We start from the raw sequence: 22,152 nt of genomic DNA on the forward strand, positions 1-22,152 counted from the left end.
TCCCTAAGCCCCTCCTGCTATTCTGGGGGTCTGGGATGGAAATTGTGAGGGAGATGCTCAGTGTCAAGGGTTGAGTTAGGACAGGGACTGCTCAGCAGCCGAGAGCCTCTCTCTTGCTGTGTCCTTGCTGGGATGGGTGGTCCAGGGTGGGCTTCTTACTCCTTGGAGGCCATGTAGGCCATGAGGTCCACCACTCTGTTGCTGTAGCCAAATTCATTGTCGTACCAGGAAATGAGCTTTACAAAGTTGTCATTGAGAGCAATGCCAGCCCCAGCATCGAAGGTGGAAGAGTGGGAGTCACTGTTAAAGTCACAGGAGACAACCTGGTCCTCAGTGTAGCCCAGGATGCCCTTTAGTGGGCCCTCGGATGCCTGCTTCACCACCTTCTTGATGTCGTCATACTTGGCAGCTTTCTCCAGGCGGCATGTCAGATCGACGACGGACACATTGGGGGTAGGAACACGGAAGGCCATGCCCGTGAGCTTCCCGTTCAGCTCTGGGATGACTTTGCCCACAGCCTTGGCAGCGCCAGTGGACGCAGGGATGATGTTCTGGGCAGCGCCACGGCCGTCTCGCCACAGCTTCCCAGAGGGGCCATCCACAGTCTTCTGGGTGGCCGTGATGGCATGGACTGTGGTCATGAGTCCTTCCATGATGCCAAAGTTGTCATGGATGACCTTGGCCAAGGGGGCTAAGCAGTTGGTGGTGCAGGAAGCGTTGCTGACAATCTTGAGGGAATTGTCATACTTGTCATGGTTCACACCCATCACAAACATGGGGGCATCGGCAGAAGGGGCGGAGATGATGACCCTTTTGGCCCCACCCTTCAAGTGGGCCCCAGTCTTCTCCATGGTGGTGAAGACACCGGTCGACTCCACAACATACTCGGCGCCAGCATCCCCCCATTTGATGTTGGCGGGATCTCGTTCCTGGAAGATGGTGATGGCCTTCCCATTGATGACAAGCTTCCCATTCTCAGCCTTAACTGTGCCTTTGAACTTGCCATGGGTGGAGTCATACTGGAACATGTAGACCATGTAGTTGAGGTCGATGAAAGGGTCATTGATGGCAACAACCTCCACTTTGCCAGAAGTGAAGGCAGCCCTGGTAACCAGGCGTCCAATACGGCCAAATCCGTTCACTCCGACCTTCACCATCATGTCTCTGGAATGAGGCTGGCACTGCACGGAAAGAAGCGGCTGTCTCTAGGACAGGGAGGAGCAGAGAGCCTCTTTTTTAATTCTTAAAGTAATTAATGAGTTCATTTCTTTGCAATTGCCTCCCACTTAGCACTTTCTAAGCAATCTCTTTCCATGGGGAGATATGACTTGCTAAAAATCACCATTATCTTTCTCTTCAAATCTCAAGGCTTTGTTCAAAATACATGCTTTGCAGTTTTACTCTTACTGTGTCTTAGACTGCCCTCCCCAAAGAAAACGATATAGGTAGGTCTGGAAATATACATGCAGATTTTTCCCCTACCCAGGTTGCCTTGGTAACCACTGCACGAGCATTTCCCAACAGATGTCTGAAGCTTGGCTAAGGTGTGCACACTAGTTTTACAGACATGTTTACCACTGCTCATTAACCTAGCCATTCCCAGGATCTTCCAGATCTGCATGAAAAGCGTCTGTACCTTCACGAACATTTTAAAATACCAGTGGAAGAGGAGTGTGTTAAAGTGGTTTGTCGTTGCTATTTCCTTCTAAGCACTTGTGGGTGCTCTGGTTACCGCCATGTTGTGTCATTATCCTTCTCTCGTTCAGTCATATGGAGCACCGTGTGAAGTTTAGTAAACACATCTCCTATGTTTGCGTTGCTACGTAATTACCACTGTACATCTTACCACATCTGTCAAGAATGAGGATATTGGTCGGCCTATGAATATTCATCAGCCTTTATGGACAAGTTCTGTGAAGCTGGGACCATGGCTTTATTTTTTCTTAGACCATATTTACCATTCTTTTTTATATTCATTAGCTGTTTCAGTTCTTCTTTGCAATAGCCACATTATCTCTTTATTTCTTCAAAAAGTTTGCGGAGTAATTCTATTTTTTGCATAGTGCTTTAAAGCTGCCCTTAGGTGCTTCCTGATACCATATATGGAAGGCTGGGTCATGGCAGTTCAGTGTACTGTCTGATGCAGAACTGACGCGGTTCTTTGTTAAAGTGAGATCATAGGAACATTATATCTTTCATTTTTTCCCCCTGAGCATGTGGTTATCAGCATAAATTATTCAAGTCCAGCAGGAGTTTAAAATAACCCTGAGATATTTAGCTCAACAACCCCTTGGTTAGCTGAGAGGACTCAGCCACTCTGAATTTGTTCTGGTGGCAGAGTGCTCATGTTGAAGCAGCCCCAACAGTGTTCGTTTTCCATCTTGTACCACGGCAGAGTGTGGACAGCTGCTGCTTACCTTAGCATCGAATGGACAGGCTTTATAGGATCCCTAACTAGAAATTACAGGAGGTCGTTCGTATTTTCTCTTTCTCTGAGAGTGTGTTTAAAATGAAAGGCTTGCTGACACTTGAAAACTAGAAAGTCCTGTGTGCATAGGTGCATATGCATGCATGTGTATGCATTGTGTGATTTCTTTAATTGATATATTTTTATGAATGTTTGGTATTCTGCATTTCAGCATTCTGGCAAGTGGGTTAGAAATCGCTGTTCATGGGATGATCATGCCTCGTACATCTTATAGATGTATGGAAGAAGAGGTAGGGGAATTCATTGATTGGTTTCCCTGAGATCTCCTGGCCCAGCCAGAAGCATATACATGGGAGGCAGGCATAGGGAGAGATAGGGAGGTTGAGGTTGGAAAGAGAACATCGTGTGCAGAACCCGTCAAGACTGTGATGGAATTAAAATGCTCTAAGCGTGTGCCAGCAGCACTCGCTGCCTGCCTGCGTGCGTAGACCTCTTCCTTTCCCAAGCTGAAGCTGTTGTGTCTACCACATCACTATCTCTTCCTGTGCTACAGCGTGTGAGTCTGGTGCCTGTGGTGGTAGACCATCAAAAGGCACAGAATGGCATTCTGAGTTCCCAAGGGCTGTCGTCACAAACTTATCTCCTCCGTGCTTTTCCAGAGAATAGAAAGGAAGTCAGATACTTGTACAGAGATTGCAGTACCCTGGTGAGCACTAAGGAGTGCTTTTAAAAATAAATCTAGCAGAGGTAAGAAGTCTCCGTCAGACAGTATGACCTCAGATCAGCAGAGAGGCGGGGGGGGGGGGGGGGGGGCGGGGCTCTTTGTACCATCAACTGCAAAAGGCGTCTACGTGAAGATTGGCCAGAGAGGGCTAGTCAGGGGGCCGGGGGGCTCCAGGGCCTCGCACTAAAGTGGGCCTACCTTGTCCATTCTCTTTGGAAGGCCAGTACACAGGTCTGACCTCTGCATCTCCTCGAGTTAAGTATTCCTTTTAGAATCAAACAACCACAGGGATTGCCAAGTGCTCCAGTAGGCTGGGGAAGGAAGCCAAGAACGTACAAGTTATAGCAGATGTTTATTGGGCTATATTATATGTAAATATACTGATTCAGTTTATATATGACACTGACGAGACAGAGGACTGCTAGTTATCCCAAGCTTGACTTGACCTCACAGTGTTATTGTTATAGGTAACCTATTTTGTAGTATATTATGAAGTGTATAATGTATAGATCTCTATAAGTATATCTGTAACTTTTAGTGGATTTCATTCTCTAGGATTTGAAAATTTTAATCAATTTAAAAACCAAAATAAGCACGCCTTTAATCCCAGCACTCGGGAGGCAGAGGCGGGCGGATCTCTGTGAGTTCGAGACCAGCCTGGTCTACAAGAGCTAGTTCCAGGACAGGCTCCAAAGCCACAGAGAAACCCTGTCTTGAAAAACCAAAAAAAAAAAAAGTAATATAAGGTACGTCAAATGGGTCAAATGAATTATGGGAATATGCATGACAAAGTACATCCTAATTTTATCAGATCATTTAGTCAAATAAGTCTTTCGTGTTTGTAAAAGAAATAAGGTAGACTAACAGAAAACTGCCCTGTGCTTGGCAGGCGTCCTCAGTCTGCTTCTGCTTGCTGTACAGAGATTCAGATCGCACACTGCGCTGGTGAGACTCCAGTAACAGGAGCACACATACCATAGATAAAATAAGAGCAAAGGTCTGTAACATTTTAAAAATAAAATCTCATTTTGGAAAACATTTAAGCTGTCAAGTGATCTTTTACTGTTTTAGTTAAGAGATGGGAAGCCCACTGTGAGTCTCTAGACTGGGGTTAAAAAATAGCTAAATATGGTGGATGCTAAGTGACTTCAGCTGCCCTGCCTACCCCGGGGCCGTTCCTGGAGCTCCAGGCAACATGACGTCAGAGTCTAGGCTGGATCCGCAGGGTAGACGTGGCTTTCTTTCCTCCGGGCTCTTAGGGCCAAGCCAGAGGAATGTCAGGTTCCCTGCGAGGATGGACACCGATGAAAACTGCCTCAAGACTATTCAAAGAAAGGAGAAATTACCCCCCACACACAAAGATAAAGCCAATTCAAAGAAATAGAAAGGGGAACCAGAGGAGGGGGCTGATAGCAGCACAGAAATCACCACCACCGAACCACCAGGTCTGCAAACGTCGCTTTCCCTTCCTTTCACAGATCCAGAGTGTGTTAGACGAGATGCTGAGAACGGAGAAGTGTGGGCTGTTCAGACAGCAAGTGAACATGTTCTCCTAGCTTTGCTTCCAGTGAAACCCTCAAGTGTTCTGGAAGGGTCCACGCTAGTGAATGGTTTAATCTGATGTTTGGATGACATATTATAAAATAAATGTCATTTGCATAAAAGTAGACTATATGTTATGTGAAGATGAAGGGCGTTGGGTGCCCTTCATGTTTTCTGCCCTTCTGTGCCCTCTCACGATTTTGTCAAATCCCGATTCAGGGAGCCTCATGCCTGTGTGGGAATTATATGCCATAATACACAATTCCCCTTGTTCATGCAATTATGTCTGCTTTTAACTTACTGCTTAGAGCTGCCCCTCCCAAGCCAACCATTTGAAGCAGCCCTATTGCACTTAGTTCAAAATCTGTGGCAGTTAGAAAGGAGATGTCTAAAAGATAATGCTGGACTTTTAAAAGATAATGTTTAGTTTCCTGCCCACAAAGCAGATGTTCCCTGTATTGCTTAAAATGGACTAGTCAGTGTCCACAGAGCCCAACTGCTCATGTTTGCGAAGAGCAGAGGCTCTCTGAATCATGGCAGAGGAAGGCTTCCTCAACATCTGCTGTCCCCTCCACCCTGACTCTGCCACTGGCTGATCTAAATCTGAGGCTGAATTAGAGGCAATGGCTAAATTCCTGTCAAGGAATAATTCACCGTATGAGTGTGTATGGCAAGAAGAGGCCTGAGCAGCCACAGCTTGGGTCCCCAGCCTGAGCAGACAGCAGAGCAGAGCTCATAGAGTACTGAGAAGAAAGAGGGAAAGGGGAGCCCAGGAGATGTGGCTGAGGGAGATACTCTTTAGCACCGTCCGGTGAGTCAGCCCAGGGTGGCCTGGCACCTAGGAGAGAAACCAGCACTACCCACCCTAGCGGGTACCATGAGAAGAAACATTCATAAAGCTTTCGTGGGGGTCACAAGACTTCCAAGAAGACAGAACCAAAGCCAGAGCAGTATCCAGCTGTATGGAAGGACTCTTCCTCCACGGTCCCCAAACTACACAACCTCTGTAGGCCTTTGCTCAGGGGAAGCGCCTGCATCTGTCCTCCAGATCAAGTGTAGAATGTCACCCTCGCAGAGCCAGCTCTGCCTCCCAGTCACCAGGGGCCCTGGGAAGATGTAAATGTGCCCCCCGCCATCCACTCCTCCCGCCCTTCCACTCTCGGCCCTGCTTGTTTCTCCCAGAAAGCACTTCTCTTCTCACTGGAGCCATAATCCATAGCCAGCGCAGTGTAATGAATCACAGAAAGCCACACCCGACCGTCATCCGTCCGTCCATCCATCCATCCATCCATCCATCCATCCATCCAACAGAGGTTCTCACCTACCACTCCCAACTCAACACTGTTGTGGCTTTCTGGGATCCTTTTGGCATTGCTTTTCCACTCACGATCTTGGTAGATGCTTTTTTGCTATTTTTTTACACTGTGTACCCAATATGATCGTCTTTAGTCCCTCCAATGTGAGTAGGTCTCCCTTCCACTTCAAAACCACTACAGCCCCTTTAAAACCAGGTGCTTTATGTTCTTTCTTCTTTTTGGAAAATATTTTATGACTCTTAGTGTCAGCTATGTATTGCATAGCTGCTCTATATATATTTCCTGATAAATTCATTCATTATCTGAACAAACTGGTGCCTTTCAGATGAATTGAAATGGTATTTATTTTAAGAAAGGTGACTAAGAAACAAAGAATACAAAACAGAAGTACTTTGTGTTCCAATAAACTTTATTTATAAGCACGGAAATTTAAATTTTAGATCATTTTCACTTACACAAAGTACTATCCTTTTTCTTTTTCTTCAGACATTTTAATGTAAAAGTTACTCAGGAGACAGAGGCAGGTGAATCTCTGTGACCTCGAGGCCTGGTCTACAGAATGAATTCCAGGCCAACTAGTGCTACATAGTGAGAATATGTCTCAAAAAAGGGGGAGAAGTACCTAAAATTACCTTTAGATTGGCACAGTTAATAAAAGTGCTTGCTGCCAAGACTGAAACTAAGGTCAATCCCCAGAAGGAGAGAACAGATTGCTGGGAATTGTCTTCTGACTTCCACACTTGTGCAATGGTATACACACGCACACACACACACACATAAATGTGTTTTTAAAAGTTATCCTGAGCAAATAAATCATTCAAAAACAACAGGCTGGAAATGTGAATCAATGTGCAAAGTGTTTGCCATTCAAGTGTGAGGACCTGAGTTCAAATCCCCAGGATCCATGTAAACCCAGGCTCCACAGTATGAGTCTGTTATCTTAGTGCTCCCAAGGCAATAGAGGAGACAGAGACAGGAAAACTGACAGGCTCTCGCAGGCTTCTATCCTGGGCATATGCGGCAGTGGACAAAAAGAATCTCACTCAAACCAAGCAGAAGGCAAGAAATGACAGCTGAGGTTGTCCTCTGAACTTCACACATGTATGCTGTGGCACACACGTGCACACACTTGCGTATATGTGCACATCATACACAGACAGAAACACACAAGAAAAAACAGGCAGTATAGTGGACCATTCATTGACCCCTGATACAAGTGTTGGAGTCATTAGAGTATTCTGTGTCTACTATGGATCCTGCATAGCTCCTAACTTCACTAGGACTTCAGGGCTCGGGGCTAAAGAGTGGCCGTTTTGTTAACAGGCTGTGCCTCGCTCTGCGTGATGAATGGTGAGGGCTTGAAATAGGGCAATGGGGACAAGGGTGCACAAAGGGGGCACTCTGGGAGATGTGTGTTTTGGAACCAACCTCAGCAGAACCTAGCGACAGACACGCACAATAAGGTAAACAGAACGGTGTCCAGATTTCAGGTTAGAAATCAGGCATCCCAGCTTAGAAGCCTTCTCAGGCTCTCACTGAGCAGCAGAGAAATGGGATACAGCTTCTTAAAAGGAATTGTATTCTTATCTATGTGTTTTTTGTTCTTATTTAACAGCTTCATACATAATAACAGTGTACTGTGATGGTGCCCACCCCCGCTACCTCTGCTCCCTCGCTCCTGCTGACTCCTCCCAAGTAATCCTCCTCCCGTTCTGATGCCTTGTATTTGCTTGCTTTATTTCTTGTGCTGGTAGCCACAGCTGCCTGCAACCCCTGCAGCATCTGGCACAGCCATGCCATAACCTGAAGACAGTGTTTCATAATGCCCCTCATCCAGGCCCAGTTATAGGGCCTTCCTGTCAGACTCAGGGGGAGTCGTGTGGGTAATAGAGCCTCACAGGAGAGCCCACTTCTGGCTGTCATTAGCAGGAGTACTTTTGCTGACTGGATGGTCTCATGCAGGGTGTTGCCCTGTGAAAACTTGAGTCCTGCTAACTTGTAGGGTGGTGCATGCTAAGCCTGGAGTGCACAAAAAGAAAGAAAACTCTCCCAGAAAGTGACACTTCAGTGGCTTGTAGTTACCCTCTTATACCCCCATCCTGTCACACTAAAAGTCAACGCTAAGCGATCTCTTCCAAAATACATCACAGAACACAAACAACAACACTATTAGAAGTCACTGAAGTCATAGGAACGAAGGGTCTGATGGGAGTGAATGCCCTATTTCCCTGTTTACTCATCAGACAGCGCAGAGAGTGTGGAAGCTGATGATCTCAATTGTTAGTAAATGTTACATTACCATAAAATTACATAAATCATCAAGGTTGCCTGGCAAAGCCCTTCTCACATGCCTACTTCTAGAGGATTTTTACAGTGTGAATATTACTGAAAACAGCTGATGTTATCATTTATTATATTACTTGAGGGGCAAGAAAGACCAACATAAGTAAGAAACTATATGTATTCTATAGCTGTGCTAAACACCCTGCAGGAAGATAAGACTGGAGAATTGGCCACATCCCTAAATTTCACGCCCTCATTATTATTACTGTTATTGTTACATTTATTTATTTGAGATGGGGTGTGCATGCTCCAGTATGCACGTAGAAGTTAGAGGAAAACTAACAAGATTTAGTTCTTGGGGCTGGAGAGATTCAGAAGTTAAAAGCACTGGCTGCTTTTCCACAGGGCCCAGGACACCCATACATAAAAAATAAAAATAAAGGTTAATTTAACAAAAGAGTTCTCTCCTTCTGCCATGGGTCTTGGAGATCAAACTCAGGCCAGTCTTGGCAGCTGGCCTCGCAGCCTTCTATCTGCTGAGTATTAGCTTTTTCCTTCTAGGGCGTGAAGCATCCCATTTCAATTTCTGTAACTTTTTTTTCTTTGTGAAAGATTTTAAGGAATTATTTGGTGTGCTTTGTTAGTAAATCTGAACTCCTTGGGGCCTGGGAGGAGTGCTAGGGATCAAGCCCAAGGTGTTTGCGCATGCTAGGCAAGCGTTCTACCACGTACCCCAAGTTTTAGATTTGTAATTATTTAGCTGGGTTCTATGATCACCTGCCCAAGAAATCTGTTAAATCAGTACATGGGGGAAGTGAGCAAGAAGATGAATGATTAGATGAAATGCACGACTTTGAAAAGGTGGTGTCAGTCTCATAAAACAAATAGTCTATTACCTATGTGGTTTTGTGCAGAAGTGATATTTTTCAATATTTTTATGTTATTGAATACTAGTGATTGAATCCAAGACCTAGTAAATATGAACTATGCATTCAACCCCTAAGCTGCACCCCAACTCCAAATCTTCAGGAACAAAATATTAACATTCTCAAAGGGATGCCCACCCCTGCCTTTGAAACCTTTGTGGCTGCACGTCTGCTCTCTGAGCTCACTCCATCCCAAAGATGAAGTGCATACACGAACAGTTGTTGGCAGAATGGACGAGCAGTAGCTCTTCTTGTCCTTCCTCTCTGCAGCCGTGTGTTCTGCTGTTTGCCCCTGTAGGTTATCTGTGCATCGCTGGCCTCCCTAGCTACAGAAGGGGAAGGCGATACCTGGAGAGCATAATGACTTGCCCAGTGCCACATAGGTCCTGATGGAGCTGAGATTCGATCCCCAGTGCTAACTGCAGTAGTCCACCACAGCATGTCCCACTAATCAGTTCCTGTGGGCTCAGCCTGATCCTCCACCTTCATCCTCCCCCTCAGGTTCCTCCATATCCCGACAGTCTCCCTGGTGGCCAATCCAGAGAGCCTTGCTCCACATGTTCTGTGTCTGTGAGACTCTCTGGTCACATGTATGTTTTTGCTAGTCCCTACCTCACTCTACATTTCAAGTTACCATAAGACTTTTAGATTGAAGGCAGCTTAACACACACATCAAACAGTGTGGGAGTGTGCCCAGAAGGACTTATGTCCACTCCTTTCCTGATCAAAGATCTTTTACTGGGGTAGTGGTTTCTTCTGACTTGGCCTCTCTCTGGTCCTGAAATTGATGCCCACATGAGCCTGACCCATCACCATCTCCTCTCTTGGCTGCTACAGAGTGCCTGAGCCCGATGTTGATCTGCAGATTACGTCACACTCAGCCCATTCTCCACCGAGATCTAGAGGTCTCTATAACTAACTTCAATTTCCACCTCCCATGGTCCTAATGTGAAGCTCCCAGAGTAACCTGTGCCCTGCTTACCCAGCATCCCTGGATTTCTCACACCCTTTACGTCTTGCAGAACCCACCGTGGTTTCTCCTGGAAGTGTGTGCTTGTCTTGTTTCTGAGCCCTTGCTGGCTCTTCACAGCCATAGCATTTGCTTTGAACTCCTGTGTCTTCTTTACCGCCCACGGTGTGACAGTTCCAGCCCTAGAGAAAGAGTCAAAACTCAGTGAATATCTCTTTTACTGAGTAAAGGGAAATCATTTATTCTGTTTTAAGTTTTCCAGTTTTGACCCGTGTGCTTTCATCCTTCATAGTATTACAGAGTGGATTTCATCCCTCCTTGCGCATGAGTATTCTTGGTCTCTTTATTCTTCCATCCTTTGGGTCTTCCCTTTTTAAAAAGTGTGTGTGTGTCTGTCTGTCTGTCTCTGTGTGTGTGTGTGTGTGTGTCTGCGTGTGTGCCTCTGTGTGTGTGTATCTATCTATCTATCTATCTATCTATCTATCTATCTATCTGTGGGGGGGGACCTAGTGGTAGAAATCTGTTGTCTTCCTCCATCATTGTCCACCTTCTCTTTGGAGACAGAAGCTCACTGAGCTTAGAATTCACCGATGTGGTGACCTGGCTGGCCAGTAAGCCTAGGAATCTTCCTGCCTCCACCTCCATACAACTGATATTTCAAGCATGCATTGCTGTGCCTGGATTTTTATGCCCAGGCTAGGGATCCAAATTCAAGTCATCATACTCACACACTGAGCCCTTTACCTGGACATTTCTGACTGCTACTCAGTCTTGTCTTTGTGATGACCAAACAGTAATCCCAGAATTATGTTGATTGTGCTCACCTTCACTGAGACTTTTGATGAGCCTGCCTACAAGTCTCCCAGCTCACCATGAGTCTTCCAGCCCACTGTGGTCCTTCTGTGGCAGCCTGAGTTCAATAGGAGCTAGTGTCCAACAGTGCAGGAAGGATGTTTCCTAGTGTGATAAAGGGTAGGACTTGCTTCTCAAGCAGCATGTGGGAGCATGCTTCTGATGAAGATAGGATATTTTATAAGGAAAAAGTGGGGTTTTTTTTAATTTTAGAGTTAAAAAATAAACTTTTGTTTAAGTTTTAATAATTAGGAAGAAAATTACCCTGGTCAGAATTATTGATAAAAGAATGAAACCTTAGATGTTCTTAGCATATCCCCCCTTGACCTCCTGCCAGGGTTAATGTGCTTTTTTTATTTCCAGAAGTGACCTTGAAGGTGCATATTAGTGACGCCAGCACCCACCAGCCCATCGCAGATGCGCTCATTGAGATCTTCGCCAACCAGGTGTCTGTCGCCTCTGGCACGTCTGGGGCAGATGGGGTTGCTTTCATCAAGTTCCAATACAAGCTGGGTAATCAGCTGATTGTCACTGCCACGAAACACGCCTATGTGCCAAACTCTGCCCCGTGGAAGCCCATCCGATTACCGGGTAAGCTGTTCATCTTTCTCTAAGACAGACCTCCGGTCCGAGTGATCAATGAGGAAGTCAGACACGGGGGCACACCTGTGGTGGGAGTCAGGGAAATCTGCATGCCAACTCCTTGAGCCACCCGTTCAGGTTCCATTATGTGGAGGAATGACACTGTCTGGGACTCAGTTGTCTGCCCATTTTTCCCGATGCTCAGCCCCATGCCTGTTTGATAAGCAGTCGTGTGAGCTCTGTACTCTCGTGTGTGGCATCCTCTCTGCTTGACAGACATCATAAACAGTCCTGAGCTCGCTCACCAAAGAGTGAAGGACAGTGGGCTCCATATATATGCCACCAGCCGTCCTCATTGCTGCAACAATGACAAGGGCAATTGAAGGAAGGAAGCTTTTTAACATACAGTTTGAAGGAGAGTACATCATGGTGGGGAAGGCCGAGCAGCAAGAGCAGGAGGCAGCTGGTCTCATTGCATCCAGAGTCCGGAAGCAGGGAGTGAAATGCTTGTGCTCGGTTAGCTTTCTGTGTTATATGCTACCTGAGACCCCAGCCCTCAGAATGTCCCTACCCATATGCAGGGTGGGTCTTCTCACTTCAGTTAACCTAATCTAGATAACATCTCCCAGACTGTCCAACCTCTTCGGCAATTCTTAGATTCTGTCAAGTTGACAATCAATAATGTCATCACAGGCATCAGAAAGTGCAAAGCCCTTTGCACTAGGTTCCATTTAAGGAAATGTTTGATCTCCCCCTTGTATCATTGGAAGTATTTGGGGGTTGTGCAGACAGTATCTACCTACATCAGAAAAGCAGCTCTTCAAGGTAGGGGCTATGTATATTATTTGTCAAAGTTACAGTCTATAAAGGCTTCAATCTCAGAACTGGCAAACACTGAATCTATGTTACAAGGGAAAAAGAAAAGGCTAACTTCCCAGGGTGCTCTAGTTACAACATGTTTATCACATGGTCAGTATATACCTCTGTTTTATGTGTGTTTCTTTAAATACGCTACTGAATAAATGTAGTGACTTGGTAACATTGAGCTCAAGCCCATAGCACCATGACCTATATCTGAACAATGTTTATCTTTCCCCTGTTTTCTCCATAAGGCTCATTATAACCTTCTCGTATTCAGGACCCTCAGCTTTGTGCATAGGGAACCACATAAAATAGTGACATTACCAACAGAAAGCACAAAATGTGAATAGTTTGACACAAATGGGTAAAGAAAAGGCATTTAACAAGAAGGTAGGGTGCTTCCCGGCGTGGCCTCTGCTGGGGATGAGCACCATGTGACTCTGTCTGTGGGCACTGTGCACACAGGCACGTACACACAGGGACTGTTGTCTGGGGTAGAAGGGACATTTTAGCAGGCATGTCTAGTTGTAAATATGGGACCTGGGACCTGTGAATGGTGAGAATATAATGGCTTTCATTTAGACATTATTAATATGATTTGAAGAAAGGAAATTGTTTCCATAATATCCATTTTCTTGAATGAGTCCAATATGGGAACAATACAGTTTAATTGAAAGAGTTTTAGATACAGCATAAAAACACCTGGAACCCAGGCCTGCCTTCCACTAGCTGGCTCTGCCCTCACGGGCCCAGCAGGACTTTCAGAGCCTGTGCTGCTAGCTTCTAAAATGGAATTAACTGAATCATTTCAAAAGACCTTCCCTTTGCTATTTGGTGACCTTTTCATATAATAAAGGCAACTCCTAGATATCACCTAAAAGAACTGTGGCCAGACTGTAGCCTGGTCTTGGCGAAATGCAGAGTAAACTGTTATTTTAGTGTGGGTTTTTGGACTCAAGTCTAACACTTCTAGTATTCCAAACAATTGAACAAAAAAGGCAGAAGAGCAGGGAGCTCAGAAATAGAATGAAGATTTGAAATTGAGATCCTTTCTGTTCCACATGTGCAGTGTTTTTGTTTACACGAGCGTTCTTATAAGAGTTTGGGATGGAGGTGGGTGGTCCTTGGACTTCCCACAGGGCAGGGAACCCTGATTACTCTTCGGGCTGATGATGGAGGGGGACTTGATTGGGAGAGGGGGAGGGATATGGGAGGGGGTGGCGAGGAGGAGGCAGAAATCTTTAATAAATAAATAAATAAATTTTTAAAAAAAGAAGAAAAAAGAGTTTGGAATGGATTTCTTTTCTCTTCCTTAGCAATAACTCCTAAGAGATGAGTTAGGTTTTCTCATTTGTGGAAGAATGTATAGACTAGAGCAAGGGAACTCAGCAAACAGGTCAAACAGGGGTACACCAATTTGTCCATTTACTACAGATAATCATTCTGCATCGGAGTTCTCCCACTGCTCTGGCAAAGACGGCGGTGTTCCAGGACAACTGCCCTGGTTTCTGACCTGGTTAATTAGTCTTCAAAAAACACCCACCAAATTGCAAGCACCATGTCTGTAAATGCATGTGTCCACCGTGGTTACCCACACAAGACAGCCTTCCCGCCATGGCTAGAGAGAAGCTCTGAGACCCTGAGAGCTCTTAATAGTTAATCGTTGCTGGGGAAGAGTGTCGTTTTCTACAGTGATGTAGCCATCGATAAGCTGAGCGTGCTCCTCTGAGTAACCCCTACCCTGGCTCTTGCGGGCAGCCCTGATTAGACTCAGGAGCTCATACAGCATAGCAGATGGAGCAAAGGAAGGGGAGGAACTGGGTGGGAAGAGGAAAGTGGTCAGCAGCAGTGGGGCATCGAAAGGGCAGTGGGGCCTGAAAAGGACCAAAATGCATTCTATGCATGTGTGAAATTATCAAATAATTCTTAAAATTCAATGCATGTGCCCATTTACATTATACACTGCCTGAAATCCTTCAGTGGCCTCCAGTAATTCTAAACGGCACACGGAGCCTCCTCCCTTAGTGACTTCTCCCTTTTTGTATCTCATGAGTTGGCCAGTCTGGGTTCCCTGGAGGAGTCTGGACAATACTATCGCCCTCTCTGCTCTCTGTATGCTATTCTGGACGCTCCTTTTTACCATGCTCTTGGACAAAGCTTCTGTTCTATCTTGAAAATCCCGGGTGAGCTAATTTCACTCTAGGAAGTCTCCCTGCTCCCTAAAGCAGAGCTGAGATGTTCCTATCTCTCTACTTAGCAATTTTTAAAAAGGCACTGGTCAGTTTATAACTCAGTGACAGAGTGTTTACCTAACATGTGAGAGAGAGACCCTGGGTTCCATCCTCAGCACTTGTAGCAGAGGACTGAATTCCTCCTTCTTGTGAAGAGCCTTCAGTCAACACCCTCTCAGAGTGAGTAAAAATACCATGCACTGGGAACTCGGGGCCTCTCTGCCACCTCTCATCCCGCTACAGATTTGGGCCCATAGCCCAGTGCTGCTGCTCCCTGAAGCCCCTGCTGTACATAGCTGACCCATTATAATACATCACTTGTTTCCCTCTGAAAAGTAAAATTTGAGAAGCAGTTCACCCAGGCAGTTTCCCTGGTGATGGAAAGTTCCATGTGAAGCAAGTTTTCTAAGCACATTGTCCCAATCCCTAGTGTTTTAGTCACTGTTGTACTGCTGTGAAGAGATACAATGGCCAAGGCAACTCTTATAAAAGAAAACATTTAATTGGGGCTTGCTTACAGTTGCAGGGGTTTAACCCATTATCATCATGGTAGGGAGTATGGCGGCAGGCAGGCAAGTGCTAGAGCCATAGCTAATAGGGCTGTGTCCTGATCGCCAGGTAGAGAGAGACACCGGGCCTGGTGTAGGCTTTGGAAATCTCAGAGCCGCACACCCAGTGATGCACCACCAACAAGGCCATTCCTCCTAATTCTGTCAGAGTTTTATTCCCTGATGACTAAGCATTCAAACATATGAGCCTACGGGGGCATCTTATTCAAACTACCACACCTAGTTTTTGATAAAGGTGACAGGTGGTTTCAGAGCTCACACCAGGCAACACAGAGGTGCTTGGGGCTATTCAGGGTATTTCCAGGCTCTGGCAAACTCTGAGAGGGAGCGGAGCATGGAGAGGCATGTGTGTGGAGGAGGCAGCTTGATGCAGCCTGACTTGTAAGTGAGCTGCTTCGATGGGTTACACCCTCCACAGAAGTCCTGTCCTTTCTTCCTAGCCACCAGGGGCCTAGCCTGTGTTATCTGGGGTTCAGCTAATGGTTAAAACAGCCTGCAAGGCATCCATAGAAGTGTCCGTAAAGGATTGACACAAGTTAGAGACTTGAGCCCTCTAGCCTTTGCTCATTTATGGCCCCGCCAGGGTCAGGAAGGAAAGAAGAAGAGATCCTAGCACCCTCTGCTGTTTGTTTCCTCTTTTATTCTGATCTTTACTCCTCCAACTTTGTCTGAACTCTTCTCCCAACTTTGATGTCCCAATAGTTGTGATTTCCTTTTTATTTTGTTTGGGTTTGGTTTTGTGTTGCAGTGCTGAGCATGGAACCCAGGGCTTCAATAATGCCAGGAAAGTGTTCTGTCGTTGAGCTACAGCCAAGTCCTTTTGCTATCTAATTTTTTGAACCTTACTGAGTTGTACAATTTGGCCTTGAATTCACTGTGTCATCTATGTAGACCCTGAATTTTCAATCCTCTTGCCTCAACCTCCAAAGTATCAGATAAATTTCACCTACCCATAAAGCACACCATTGTAGAGACTATGGAAATGGTCCAGTCAGTAAAGTACTTGCTGTGCAGGCATAAAGGACCTGACTTTCAGTCTCCAGCACCCAAGTGAAACACAGGTATACACAGTGTTGTACACTGTAGTCCTAGTGCTGGGGAAGCACAGGCAGGAGAATCTCTGAGCATGTTGTCCAGCTAGTCTTGACAAATCAGTGAGCTCCAAGTTCAGTGAGAGACTGTCTCAAAAAATAAGGTAGGAAACAATAAAGGAAGACACTGATATTGGCCTCTGACCTCCATGTGCATATAAATAAACACATATGCACCATGATGTATACACATATTCACATGTACACTACACACCAAAGAGCACCATTTAAATGCACACTTTAGAATGCCTGACTGGCTTAGTTGGTAGGGCATGAAACTCGAAAAATGTGTCCTTGATGGCTTTGTGCAGCTATCATGTCCCCATTATCTATTTCCAGCACATTCCATCACCCTCTATTAACTGTATCCATTAGCTCTGACTTCCTATTTCCCATCCATTCCAGCTCCTAGCAACTTCTAAATTGCCTTCTGTCTCTGGATTTGCCTGTTCTAAAGATTGTATATAAATAGAATCAGACAGTATGTGGCTTTTTTATGCCTGCCATCCTTTCGGCATGTTTTCAAGGCTGTGATAATTAATTTTATTGTCAGCTTGGTCAGATTCGAATTGCCTAGAAAAAAAGAGCCTCTGGCTATGCCTGTGATATTGTATAGATTAAATGAGTTGGGAAGAGCGACCTCACCTGTGGATGGAACCATTCCCTGGGCTCGGGTCCTGGACTAAATTAAAAGGAGAAAACACCCTGAGCAGGAACGCTCATAGCTCCGTGCTCCCAGACCGTGTGGCCTGCTCTCAGGTTCCCACTACCATAGCCTCCCTGCCTTCATGGACTGTACCCTCCAACCGTGAACTCAAATAAACGCTTTTTTCCTGAAGTTGCTTTGGTCCAGAATTGTCACTCAACAAGGCAAGCAAGTAATACACAGGCCATCCTTCTTGTGGCCTGCCAGTACTCCCTGCCTTTCTATTAATGAGCAATATTCATTCGTATGTATATGCCTAGCTTCATCTGTTTCTCAGTCGACAGACGTTGATTTGGGCTCATTCCACTTTTGCTGTTATGGACAGTGACTGTGTGAACATACATACACAAGTTTTTGCACAAACATGGCTCAGTGCTTTTGAGTTTGTACCTAGCAGGGAAATTGCTGGTCATTGTGTGTTGAGTATCTGAGGAACTGTCAGGCCATTTTCCATAGCACCGAAGTGTGTTCTTGTCCCCTTCTGCTGGTCCTCTAGCTGTTTCCTGTGGGCCATGGTCCTCTTATAATGAGTGATTCTGAAGGCACAGCCCACATTTATGTGTTCTGTTCATGATATAGCATGCAACAGAGCCACAGCTAAATGCTGAGTAAAAGGGACGGTAGAGGGCACACTAGCAAATTGGGGGGGGGGGGTAAATGCTTGTGGAAAGCCAGAACTACGAAATCATTAGGATCTTTAACACTTGGTCTAAGTTTTGATATTTTCATAGAAAGTTGAGTTATTTCCTGGAGTCATAATGAAGACCCATAATTCCAGTGTGTGTGCTTCCCTGGGAATTCCAAGTCAATCTCAGTTACATAATGAAACGATGCCTCAAATATACATACATACATACATACATACATACATACATACTTACATACATACATACTTACACACATACATACTTACATGCATACATACATACTTACATGCATGTGTGCATACATGCATACTTACATACATACATACTTACATGCATACATACTTACATAGATGCATACATATTTACATACATATATACGTTCATACATACATACATATATACATACATGCATACTTACATACATACATATATACTTACATAATACATACTTACATGCATACATACGTACTTACATGCATACATACGTACATACATACTTACATACATACATACTTACATACATACATACTTACATACATACATGCATACTTACATACATACTTACACACATACATACTTACATACATACATGCTTACATACATACATACTTACATGCATGCATACATACTTACATGCATGCATGCATACATGCATACTTACATACATACATACTTACATGCATACATACTTACATGCATACATACTTACACACTTACATACATGCATACATACTTACATACATATATACGTTCATACATACTTACATACATATATACATACATGCATACTTACATACATATATACTTACATAATACATACATACTTACATGCATACATACGTGCTTACATGCATACATACTTACATACATACATACTTACATACATACATACTTACATACATACATACTTACACACATACATACTTACATATTTACATACTTACATGCATACATACTTACATGCATACATACATACTTACATGCATACTTACATACATACATACTTACATGCATACATACTTACACACTTACATGCATACATACTTACATACATATATACATTCATACATACATACATATATACATACATGCATACTTACATACATATATACTTACATAATACATACTTACATACATACTTACATGCATACATACATACATACTTGCATAGATACATACATATATACATACATACATACATACATACATACATACATACATACTTCCCAACTTACATACATACTTACATGGGGAGAAAGCCCAGTCAGTAAAGAGCTTGCTGTGGCAATAGTTGCTCACTAAGTTACCCAGGTTGGTAACTCACTGTGTTCCCTCTCCATACCCATATAAAAATCTGAGCTCCTAGCCCCCGCCTCTCAACTGGGGGATATTTGGAAAGTTATTTCCTCATTTATAAACCTGTTTCCTTCCCTGAAGAGCAGGCACATGAATAATACCTACTTCTTAGAATTGTTTTAATGCTTAGCTAAAGTATCCAAACTTAGAGCTACAACTGGCCTGTCAGCAAGAACCTGAAAATGTTAGTTTACAGTAGAATTATTCACAGGGTTTTATCCCTCAAGTTCAAATTGCATGTGACAGAATGCCTGGAAAAAGGAGGATTTCTCATGTCTCAGGTTTAAGGAGAAATGCAGACTGTCAGGAAGAGAGGCATAGCAGCAGTAGCGTGTGAGGACCGACCACATTGTGTCCATGGTCAGAAAGCAGAAGACAGACCGGAAATGCTCAAGGCCTGTCCCCAGTCACACACTTCCTGTAACTCTACCTCCTAAATGTTCCACAACCTTTCAAAACAGTGCCACCAGCTGGGGACAGTGTTCAAGCTCATTTCACAACCAAATCACAACACACATCTGCCCTAAAACATGTAAACCTTGTGAATCAAAGTTAAAAGTCCAAATATCAGTATAATTTGTGTCGTGTTATTACTTCCAAGTTGGGGGAAACATTCTGAACATACTGCATATGTGATCCCAAGTACATATTTTATAATTTTTCTAATGCTAATACTTAACATTACATATGTATGTGTGTATGTATGTATACTCATATATTCTAGGCATAATAACTTTTAATATACCCCAGTGTCAAGAGGCCTTACTTCACTAAGATCTCTTACAAAGGAAATGAGAAGATAATTCAGTCATACCAAGAAGGCCTGAATTTGTTCCCCAGCACTAATGTAAAAAAGACCAGGAATGGTTGTAATCCCTGCCTTGAGAGTATCAGGACAGGCAGATCCCTGAGGCTTGCAAACCAGCCAGTCTATTCTCATCGGGTCCCAGGGAGAGAACCTGTCCCCAAAAACAAGGTGGATAGCCCTGAGGAACGGACGGTGCTGAAAGCTGACCTCAGACCTCTACACATTCATTCACACATTTGTACATGTGTCCCCCTCACACACACACACACACACACACCAAAAAACCTCAAGTTGACCATGGCAAGACAGTAGTTATTACAAGACGATTACAAGACTGGCATTTTGAACGTGTTTCACTCATCTTTTAGAAAAATCAATATTGTTGATTTGTTTGAAATAAGAAAGTAGGAAGAATGCAGAGTACCCAGACAGTCAGAGTGAGTTCCCTTATGTCCATTTTGTTCTTGCAGTGTTCTCCTCTCTGAGCCTTGGCCTGCTTCCTGAACGCTCTGCCACTCTGATGGTCTATGAAGATGTTGTTCAAATAGTATCAGGATTCCAAGGTACGTCTCATATTTAAAGAGAAAAACAGTACTAACACTTGGGCCAGACACTAACGTTTAATCTTCTTATTGGATGGTGGCAACAGTAAATTTATCCATAGCTCAGATGCAGTGCTTGTTGTCCCCCTGAGGAGTCTGCATTTCAAGCATATTATAAGTTGGCTGTAAAATTACTCCTCCCAGAGCAATCCTTTAAGTTTATGTGGGAAAAGAAAGGGGCCTCCCTGCTCTGTTCCCCATCATCTCTATCCTAAGATTGCTCATCTTATTTGGGTCGCTGTCCCCATCTATGTCGCCTAGACAGTCACTCACAAAGGTAGTAAGTGTGTGGGTATGGCTTTTTCTTCCTTGCCTCCTATTTTTTTCTGTGTGTTTCGTGTGTGTGAACCCTCACCCGAACCCACTTGGCTCTTAAGATATGTTAACACTGAAGCTTCCAGGCACTTGCCCTCTTCTGTCAGTAACAGGATTCAAGTTGAGAATAAGCCTCACACAAAATATCTCTTTGTGTTGAGATCATTTTATTCTACCCCAGGCTAGAAATCGTCATATTTCCTGGTGCTTCTGAGTGTTCTGTAAGGTTTATTTGCTGGGGTGCTTACATCTGGGCCTGATTATCCTAGGGTTCATTGTTGCAGGTCCATATAAAAATGTGTGGGCTGGAAATATGGCTCAGCAGTTAGGGATAGTACAGTGGACCGGCATGCACTTCCCAGCATCCACATCAGACAGCTCACAACCCCACCCTCTTCTGGCCTCGTGGGCGCCAACACACACAGGTGTATACACCCACACAGACACATATACATATAAATAAAAGATTTTATTAATTATTTGTTTACTTAAAATGTATTACAACTGAACATATGTAGACCTTTATTGCCATTATTCCCTCACAGAACTGTTTACATTCCTCTTCCAATATACTGTTTGATTTAAAGGCTATGTAGCATTTATCTCTGAACTATGCAAAAAGGGCTCTGCTATTTTTTGTGAGAGACTAGGGCCTCTCAGGACTTTTGGTGTCCGAATGGGTGCCCCACATATATGCAGAGACCAATGCCCATCATTCTCTATCACACAGATCTATGTAGCATTAAAAATGAAGTATGTTCATTTGTTCCTTCATTAGCAGGGACAGGCAGGGAGGTACAAAGAGCTTCATATACAGCTACTGACTTTAGAGGATGAATTTGAAAAGTAAAGGAAGTGTCTGGCAGCATCTATGACTTAGACTTGGGAAAGATAACAAGAACAGAGGTGCGGATTTTGGTGTCATTTAGCAGTAAATTTCTTGTTTTCTTTTCTTTTTCATAAGAGACAACAGTGCTAGGCTTGAGTCTTCCCTCAGCACTCCATGGCCTAAGTCCATGGCCCACAGACTTACAGTCCATCTTTCATTAGCTTTGCTGCAGTCAGAGTCACTTACAGCCTCCGTATTGCCCGACCCCAAAGACATCAGTTACCACTTCATCCTCTTGATACCACTGTGTTCAACAGAGGTAGCAGGTTAGTCACCTGCTTTAAAACTGCTTTTCCTCAAGCCAGGCATTGGTGGCTCATGCCTTTAATCCCAGCACTCGGGAGGCAGAGACAGATGGATCTCTGTGAGTTCGAGGCCAGCCTGGTCTACAGAACAAGTTCCAGGAGTGCCTCTTACATTCATTACTGTCAACCACAAGCCTTGCTTGGCACCA

General features: G+C 44.3%; 1 protein-coding gene across 2 annotated transcripts in view; it reads left to right on the top strand.

Moving 5' to 3' along the window:
• Fam171a1 (family with sequence similarity 171 member A1) overlaps positions 1-22,152 on the top strand; it is a 117,624-nt gene that overhangs the window by 52,894 nt on the left and 42,578 nt on the right. For both annotated transcript variants that reach the window (XM_057787681.1, XM_057787683.1), the window contains exons 2-3: positions 11,405-11,632; positions 20,363-20,455. In XM_057787681.1, the coding sequence (XP_057643664.1) occupies positions 11,405-11,632; positions 20,363-20,455 (321 nt within the window). The remainder of the gene's footprint in view (positions 1-11,404; positions 11,633-20,362; positions 20,456-22,152) is intronic.

Source organism: Chionomys nivalis, chromosome 13, assembly GCF_950005125.1.
Source record: "Chionomys nivalis chromosome 13, mChiNiv1.1, whole genome shotgun sequence".
NCBI classification, from domain to species: Eukaryota; Metazoa; Chordata; class Mammalia; order Rodentia; family Cricetidae; genus Chionomys; species Chionomys nivalis.